General features: G+C 37.2%; 3 protein-coding genes across 6 annotated transcripts in view; 1 reads left to right on the top strand and 2 right to left on the bottom strand.

The window, feature by feature from the left end:
- The window catches only part of LOC109127457, an 8,129-nt gene extending 7,510 nt beyond the window's left edge, over window positions 1–619 (top strand). Inside the window, exon 2 of the mRNA XM_019232169.1 lies at window positions 183–619. Coding sequence (XP_019087714.1) covers window positions 183–619 — 437 coding nt within the window. The remainder of the gene's footprint in view (window positions 1–182) is intronic.
- Window positions 1,140–4,263, bottom strand: LOC104723825 (golgin subfamily A member 6-like protein 22). Of its 4 annotated transcripts, XM_010442244.2 has the most exons (7): window positions 3,624–4,263; window positions 3,278–3,373; window positions 3,069–3,182; window positions 2,362–2,608; window positions 2,065–2,102; window positions 1,874–1,974; window positions 1,140–1,570 (listed from the first exon to the last, which is right to left on the bottom strand). In XM_010442244.2, exons 1-6 carry the CDS (start codon window positions 4,224–4,226, stop codon window positions 1,879–1,881), a joined length of 1,194 nt encoding a protein of 397 aa, XP_010440546.1. In that variant the 5' UTR covers window positions 4,227–4,263; the 3' UTR covers window positions 1,140–1,570; window positions 1,874–1,878. The 4 variants fall into 4 exon arrangements, with proteins under 4 accessions (XP_010440546.1, XP_010440545.1, XP_010440547.1 ...); XM_010442243.2 differs by lacking the exon at window positions 1,140–1,570 and having other exon boundaries at window positions 1,752–1,974; XM_010442245.2 differs by lacking the exons at window positions 1,140–1,570; window positions 1,874–1,974 and having other exon boundaries at window positions 2,066–2,102; window positions 2,298–2,608.
- Window positions 4,327–6,590, bottom strand: LOC104728130. The gene is made up of 2 exons (XM_010447159.1): window positions 5,849–6,590; window positions 4,327–5,783 (listed from the first exon to the last, which is right to left on the bottom strand). The coding sequence occupies exons 1-2, from the start codon at window positions 6,588–6,590 to the stop codon at window positions 4,327–4,329; spliced, it is 2,199 nt and encodes a 732-aa protein (XP_010445461.1).

The raw sequence follows: 8,903 nt of genomic DNA on the forward strand, positions 1-8,903 counted from the left end.
TTCTCCTCAAGAAGAGGACTGTGTTCTGGCTGTCAAGTTCTTGGGTCCTCAGCTCAGCTTCTGCAGACCGGCTCGAAGCAACTCCGAGTGGGTCAACATCAGAATGACAGACCCATGCTTCTTCTCCTCCCCTGTCATGTATTCCAAGAAGGATGACATGTTTCGCATAGCCGGCTCTGGAGGCCACCTCGTCGGATCATGGGATCTCCACAACCCTAGCAACAACCCCAAGTTGCAGAGCTTGCGGTTTCAAAACCTTCCCAAGCTGTCCGAGACAAAACGAGACCTTTTGGATTCGTGCTACACAACCGAACACCTGGTGGAGTCAGTAACCACCAGTGAAACTTTCATGGTTAGGTCGTACAAGAAGACCGCAGAGATCATCAAAGGTGTCCCGAGGAAGAAAACAGAAGCAATAATGGTGTTCAAGCTAGACGAACAAGGAAACGCTGTTTACACTCCAAGCCTCGTAGATCAAAGCATTTACCTCACCAACTCTGAAGCTTTCTGTGTCCCTTTGAGCTCCCCTCTCTGCTTTGGTCGACCTAACTTCGTCAAAATCTTTGATGTCGACGAACGAAGAATTTTCAAGCTGGCTAAACAAAATTGGGATTGTTAGAGAGATCAGTCTGGTATTGGGTCTGAGTCTAGAGGCATTTGGTTCAAAAGGTGTTCTTTGTGTTGTTCCTTTAGAATGTACTCTTTCTACGAAGGATCATAAGGCCTTGGAATATCGTTTACAATATGTCCCTAGGTTCTCCTAGCTAAAGGACACATAGTGCCGGACTAAATTTAATCAGTATCAAAGTATTAACCATTCAGAACTGGATTCATCAAAATAATGCTACATATGAGTCTTTTGAATAATAACCAAACGAAAGAGATTATGGAGGGTGGAATGGTATTGGTAGCCATATCAAATTAGTAAGTAAAATGAAATCAGACTGCTACCTTCGAGTTAATAATGAGATATCATATCAGTTTTGAGATGAAAATACTAAATCTAGCTGATCAAAACTGGGAATTGATCTTTTATGATTGATTGCTTCCCTGGAGTAAATTGAACGAAAGGGTCAGTAGAAAGAATAAGGTATTCGCAGGTTTGTTCAGCAAATCAAGAGATATTTCAGAATATTCATGTTCCCTAAAATCTCAAACATACCCCATATACCAATTTTCTTACAGACTCATATTAAACACTTCAGATTCCGAACAAAAAAAAGCTCACTAGCAACAGAAACATCATCTTAGCTATAATTGCAGAGCTTGCGGTTTCAAAACCTTCCCAAGCTGTCCGAGACCAAAAGGAGACCTTTTAATTTCGTGCTACACAAGCGAACACTTGGTTGAGACAATAACCATCGGTGAAACTTTCATGGTTAAGTTGTACAGGAAGACCGCAGAGATCATCAAAGGTACTCCGAGAAAGAAAACAGAAGCAATAATGGTGTTCATGTGCTAGACGAAGAAGGAAACGCATTTTCCTCACAAATTCTGAAGCTTTCTGTGTCCCTTTGAGCTCCACTTTCTTGATGCGAGAACCTAACGAGGTCGTACTCTTCGATGTCAACTATACAAAAGAGGGATTGTTAGAGTCACTATTCCATCTCAAAAAGTAGTTTGAAATTGAGTTAGTCTAGAGTCTAGAGTCTGTCTTCTCTTTTAAACCTTTGAAACCATCTAATCTGTTTTTATATAATCTCTACGAGACTCATATATATAATCTTGCATAAACTTATATCAAACCTCTCTTCTTTGAAAGTAATGCAAATATCATACTTATGATATACAGAAGAAGTTGTACATTCGTATTCATAAACATACATATGATTCTATCATTTAAATAAATGTGTCTGTGTATTAAAACATGAACCTTGATTATACGTTTTTATTGCCGTTACAGACATCACAAATTGTATAGCCAAGACCTTCACAATACGGACACTTCGTATCTTCACCAACCCACTCCATAAACTACAACATTGAAGAAGAGGTTCTCTGCTTTAGGCTACTTGATATTATACACATACACATAATCAAAGCAGGTTGTTTTGATTTACTCACCTGCGGCTCAATGTTTGGTTCACCAGTTCCATCGCACTCTACACAACAACCAAAATCCACATCAAGTTTTTATTTCGTATAATCAAACACTGTACTAGACAACTCTGCGCGTGAAGTGTTACTAAGAATATCGATTATGTTAAACCGAGATGCCACATTGGATGAAAGATTCCAACATTTGCCATAAGGTTGGTTTCTATTAGCAGTCTTAGTTGGCTAAATAAAAACCCTACCCTTCTTTCTTAACTGTCAAAGAACCGATGATTTTCACTTAACCAGGGTCGAGAAGGGATTCACCTAGACACATCAATCGACCCTCCCCTCGACAAGTGATGCACCTCGTTTTGGTGTTTGTAGATTTACTTTTGTCTACCGGTTTGTTCCTGCCAATGAGCCTGGAGGGATCTTCCCATCTGTTTTCTCCAAGAAGAAAAACCCGATTTTTAGTAACGTCAAACTCTCTGTCACTTTGGTCTTTTATGATTGATTGCTTCTTCTCAGGGACTTGTGTCACTGACGTAAATACTGCTCCGTTACCAGCTTCCTTGATCAAGGGAGATGAGAGAAAGGTTCAGTATAAAGAATAGACCTTAACAGGTTTAAGTAATTTAACAGTTAAATTCAGAATATTCATGTTCCCTAAAAATCTCAAACAAGATAATGTAGTATTTTCCCCTTTGCTTAATTGTTTATAAGACTTATAGTAGATAATTCAGATTTGGAACAAATCTCACTAGCAACAAATACATCATTTTAAGGACAGAGCTAACCTAAGAAGGTAAAACAAAACTGTCAGTTAACAAGCTTGTGAGGCCAAAGCATACAATAAGAGTCCATATTCGGTTAGAAGAATAGACCGCATAACTACTGTGAATGCTTGCTACAGAGCTATAAGTAATTGGGACAGTTTTGACAGGTATATACTCGGGATACCTTAGATAAGTGTGGTAGAAACGAGCCATGATCTAGAACAAGTAAGAAGACAAGTTCTTCAGTTTTTTTACCTCTTTCTTAATTGTATTTGCTTCATCCTTATCTGTCTCTGTGTCCTCATCCATGAACAACCTTTGAAGGAGCTCTGTTGTCATTACCCCATCCTCACGAAAGCCAAGCGATGCCTTTTGAAGCAAAGCATGCACCGTGTCAAAAATCAAAACCGCATTCAGAACAGGATAAAATCAACCTGAGCTAAATGCAAAAGAAAAAAACATACTTGCCAAGTTTTAACAGCACTTGCAGTCCCACTTGAAAAGCTGGAAAACTCCATATCCTCTTCACCCGAATAGAATCCTAATTTTAACAGAGCTTCCTATATCACACGGAGCAAAACAAAATCCACATAAAGAAACCATCAAAAGGGAACAATCTCCACACAGCTGCAACTATATACAATCTCAATCGTATGCTTAATGACAAAACTATCAATTCAAATCATCGCTATACTAATTCAAACCATCAGCCTAATCTCTCAATCTAGGCTAATTCCAGTGATGATAGAACCAGATTTACTCGCCTTTGTTCTAAAACTGAGACAACAATTTTTGTGTGTGCAAGCAGACCTGCAAAGCTTGAACATCGTCGCCTTCGCTTCCAACCTTCAACGTCCTCCTCTTCTTCTTATTCATCTTCACCGGCTCCGGAACCCTAACTTTCTCCTCGGAAATAATCACTCGCTTCTCTTCTTCTTCTTCCACTTCCACTTCTTCTTCCTCAACCACAAGTTCTCTCGTATTCTCCAACACCATCGGCGTAGCGCTTAATCCAATCTCCGAGATCCGATTCTTCTCCTTCAAAACCTGAAGCAAAGCGGCGATACTCGAAACCGTGTCCGGAACAGAACTCCCCAATTGCGAATTTCGTGACTCTAGGGATTGGATTTTGAGCTGGAGATCCGAAATCTCTCGTAGAAGAGATTCACGCTCGCGTATCCATCTCTGTTCCTCTCGAATCCAACGTTGCTCCTCGCGAATCCATCTCTGCTCTTCCCGGAGCCACCGGACCTCTTCGCGGTCGTGGCCGGAGGGGTTTTGAGTGGAGAAGCAAATTAGTGAAGAAGGAAGAGAGAGAAAGAGAGGGGAGCATCGAAAAGGTAGAGAACGAGTGGTGCTACTACGAGATCGTAGTGGAATCGGGAGAGAGAGAGGTAGAGACGAAGAAGCCATTAGAGAGTGTGTGAGAGAGAACAGAGAGGATAGAGTAATCCAGGTGGCGGGCGGGAAGATAATTTCCGTTTTTTTTTTTTTTTTTGAGTACAAGATCAGTTCAAACGAGCCAATTGTTAGGAAAAACGTTTACATAGGTAACTAGATGTGACTCTATTCTAGCATGTCGTGCTAGCTTGTCAGCATTACCATTCTGTGTTCTGGAGACGTGAACTAGCGCAAAAGATAAGAACTTTTCCTTGTCCGCCACGATCTCATCCAAATACGTTTTGAAGGCAGGCCACTCGGACGGCGAAGACACCATCTTCACCAGATCAGAACAGTCTGTATGGAAAACCACATTCTCAATATCCGCACCAATCATACAACGCATTGCCCAGATTAGAGCTTCCACTTCTGCATGGAGAGGTGACAAGCTGCGACGAAGGTTGGACGCACCCATAATGGGGAAGTCCCCCTCAGGGGAAGTGCAGTACCATCCTCGGCATGTATATTGGTCAGTTATCTTCCAAGATCCATCCACAAAGCATCGGTAACTGGTTCTATATATGTTGGCCGTAGCCTTTACCACAGGCACATGACCGATAGTGGAATGAGGCCCATCCGTGGACGGGATCCCTACTGTGTCTGCTTGTGCCGAAATCCAAAGTTTAGCTTCCTCCTCCGCCATCTGTAAAATTGCTAACGGATTGGAGTCCAAATTGCTAAATTTTTTGTCATTTCTAGCCTTCCAAATGTACCATAGAATCCAGGGATAATAATCCGCTGAAGGATTCTGCTGAAATCTCCAGAATAAGTAATCCATGTTTGCATAGACAGATTCTGAAGGGAAACAGCCCGGTGATGTCGGGAAGGAGGATAGAGCCCAAACCTGCCTGGCCGGAGGGCATAAAAATAAAGCATGATTGATTGTCTCCTCAGAACCACCACAACAACCGCATTCAGAATCACATGACATACCACGTCGCCGCAAATTAGATGTTGTCGCCATACAACCCGTGATCGCTTGCCATAGAAAATGTCTGAGTTTTGGTAGACACCGAATCTGCCAGACAAAAGCCTGTAGAGGAATAATGCTAGGGCCAAAAGTAGGCGTCGAGGCCGCCTGATTTTGACGCAAAACTTTATACCCAGATTTAACGGTGTACAGACCAGTTTTTGTCAAATGCCAACCCAATATATCCGGTGAATCTGGTTTACCAACAGGTAAAGCAGAAATAATGGCAACATCCTCCGGCTCAAAAGAGGCCGAGAGTAAGGCCAAATCCCAGGATTGTGAACTCCTGTCAATAAAAGTTTCAACTCTAAGCTTGGGATCAATTGGCGATCCCGAACGCAATGCTGGTCTCGGGGATTGAGCAGGGATCCAGGGATCATACCATACTAGAATGGAATTACCGGATCCTACCCGTTTAATGAGTCCTTTGTTTACCAGAGAGCGAGCAGATACCAAACTCCGCCATCCATAAGACCGCGAGTAAGATTTGATAGGGTCCAAAGGGTTGGAATGCCTGTAGTACCGTCCTTTAAAAACCTTTGAAAATAAAGAGTCTGGAGCTGTAATCAAACGCCAAAGTTGTTTAGCCAACAAGGCGGTGTTGAAGTCATCCAACACCGGAAACCCAGACCACCATCAACCTTATCAACACATAACTTATCCCAGGCTATCCAATGTAGTCCTCGTGTATCTCCAGAAGCACTCCACCAAAAATTTGAGACCGCACTTGTGAGTTTTCGTGTGACTGTTTTCGGAAGGCGGAAACAGGACATGAAAAAGGTAGGAACAGCAGTTGCTACTGATTTGATCATAACCTCTTTCCCACGCCTGGACAGTAGCCGGGCAGGCCATCCACCTGTCCGTTTCTGCAATCGATCCTGAACAAAGGAGAAAACCTTTGTTTTTGAGCCTCCCAGGCTCTCAGGAATACCCAAATAAGTATTCATTCCACCTAGGTTGGTGATCCCCAATACTCCTTTTAGTTCATCCCGTAATTCTACAGCAACTTTGTGTCCAAATTGAACCGAAGATTTCTGGAAGTTTATTTGCTGTCCAGAAACCCGTTCATACTGGCGAAGGATCTCTAAGACAGCCTCACACTGTTCTTTCATAGCACGACAAAAGAAAAGACTATCGTCTGCGAATAGTAAGTGAGAGACCGCGGGACGAGCAGTCGACACCTTGATACCCGTGATGAGTTTTAACTGCTCTGCCTTGCGGAGATTTGCGATGAGAACCTCAGTACAAAGAATAAAAAGATAGGGTGACAAGGGATCTCCCTGTCGAAGCCCTCTAGAGGGGAGTATAAACCCATGTGGTTGACCGTTTATTAATACTTTATATCGGACAGATGTCACACACCGCATAACCCAAGAAATCCATTTGTCACAAAAACCGAATTTCCGCAATAAATGTTCAATAAAGGATCATTCTACCCGATCATAGGTCTTGCTCATATCTGTTTCCGGCGATAATTTCCGTCTTTTAGTTTTTATTTTATTTATTTTTTCAATCTTCATCCCTATTCTCATGTGTTTACTACGCGACCAAACAGTTTTTTATTAAATAATTTTGCTTTATTATAAATATGATTAAACTAAATTTAAAATATGATTAAACTACATTTATTTTAGTTTATAATATTAAACTAAATTTTATGTTAAATTTTATTATAAATATGATTAAACTAAATTTTAGTTTATAATATTATCTATGGTTGTATATATCAATAAATTTAACATATGTTATAAAATACTTTTAGGAAATAAATGTACCATTTAGTAAACACATGTTATATATTAATTTTATAAATTAAATTGTTGATATATACTTATACAGAATATTTTTATTTGCTGACTTAAACTCACATAATAGTTCGAATTTATATTATTTTGTAACTAAATTCTTTTACTTATAAAACCTATGAACTTCAATCTAAAAATCTCTTTAAAAAATGGGACATTCTCAAAAATGCCCCTTTTTTAAAATACCTTTTCATTTTGACCATTTTTAAAACTACCCTTTTTATGTATAAAATGACTAAATTACTCTTTTTTGAGTGACATCAAGAATGTATAGTCATCAAAATCAAAATTATTTTCCCGCCAAAAATAAAACAAATTTTTCGCCAAAAATAAAAAAATTTCCCGCCAAAAATTATTTTATTTCTAGCCAAAATCAAAAATTTTAACCGTCAAAAATTATTTTTTTTCCACCAAATTTTTTTTTCCTGCCTAATTTTTTGAAATTTATACCTTATAAAAACATTGTAAACGCTTTTAAAAGGTTTTTAAAAGCGTTTACAAGGTGTTTAAAAATCGCGTTTACAAGGTTTTTTAAAAAAATTTAAACACCTTGTAAACGTTTTTAAAAACCTTGTAAATGCTTTTAAAAAGCTTTTAAAAGCGTTTACAATGTGTTTAAAAACCTTTTAAAACCCTTATAAAAACCTTGTAAAAACGTTTATAAGGTGTTTAAAAACATTGTAAAAGCGTTTACAAGGTGTTTAAAAACCTTTTAAAAACCTTTTTAAAAACCATTTGAAAACCTTTTAAAAACCTTATAAAAACGTTTACAAGGTGTCTAAAAAACCTTTTAAAACTCTTTAAAAAATCTTGTAAAAGCCTTTACAAAGTGTTTATATGGCTTTTATAAGGTTTCTACCTTATAAAACCTTTTAAAAACCTTGTAATTTTTTCTTGGCGGGAAAATATGTCAGAAATTTTTTTGGCGGGAAAATTTTGTTTTTCTTTTTATTGATTAAAATATTTTTCATTTAAGGGTAAAATGATCTTTAAAAATTAAATGAGGCAAAAATAAAGATGGCAAAAAAGGGATATTTTTGAAAAGGGGTATATCAAAAAAGGTATTTTTAACAAATTCTCTTAAAAAATTCCCAAAGATAATTTCCGTCTTTTTTATTAAAAAAATTCACTCATCAATTTCAAAATAATGATTTCATCTTTATATGACTTAACAAAACAATTTTTTAGTTATATTTTTTTCTTGATTTCACTCCATTTAAGTATGAGTGCTAGGTTTCATTCTAATTATTTAATTCTAATTTACTATTCTAACTATTTATTTTTAATAAAACATATGATTTTATTTTATTTTATTTTAATCTTAATGTATATTTTTTTTAACGAAGTTCTTTTTGTTTTTGCAAAAAAAATTTAAATTTTAAATTTTAATAAGTAAACAATATAACGATCTTGTAATTATATATTGGATCACAAAAAAAAAAATCAAAATAGATTGATACATATATTTGAATTGAATTACAAAAATTTATCTTAGACAAGAAGAGGTAAGAAACATTTCTTTGATAAATGTATTACAAGAAATTATTTCATTAAATAATTTATATTGTGCATGTTGGTGCACCGCAAGATAAATGTGTTAATTTATATTGATATAGTAAGATGATTTGTAGGTGTAGTAGTTTACATCAAATATTGGTTATTCATATTTGATCTGTTTCAAAAATAAGGGTAACAATGACTTTAAAGTTGGGTACATTAACGAGTATTGATTTTCTTATTATCGGTTATGTTACTTGACCCGTTACCGCCGAATTATTATCCGACCCAACATATCTGCTTTATTAATATAATAGAATAGATAAGTATCTTATTTAGTTTATTCAATTTATAATTATTTAAAAAAATTGTATTTAT

This window comes from Camelina sativa, chromosome 11 (assembly GCF_000633955.1).
Source record: "Camelina sativa cultivar DH55 chromosome 11, Cs, whole genome shotgun sequence".
Lineage (NCBI taxonomy): Eukaryota > Viridiplantae > Streptophyta > Magnoliopsida > Brassicales > Brassicaceae > Camelina > Camelina sativa.

Coding starts and splice junctions, on each gene's coding strand:
- LOC104723825 (XM_010442244.2), bottom strand. CDS start 4,226: ATGGCTTCTTCGTCTCTACCTCTCTCTCTCCCGATTCCACTACGATCT. Junction 2,103..2,361: donor GGGTCGATTGATGTGTCTAG/GTGAATCCCTTC, acceptor GTTGTTGTGTAG/AGTGCGATGGAACTGGTGAA. Junction 1,975..2,064: donor AACCAAACATTGAGCCGCAG/GTGAGTAAATCA, acceptor TCAATGTTGTAG/TTTATGGAGTGGGTTGGTGA.
- LOC104728130 (XM_010447159.1), bottom strand. CDS start 6,590: ATGCGGTGTGTGACATCTGTCCGATATAAAGTATTAATAAACGGTCAA. Junction 5,784..5,848: donor TAAGGTTGATGGTGGTCTGG/GTTTCCGGTGTT, acceptor GTTTGATTACAG/CTCCAGACTCTTTATTTTCA.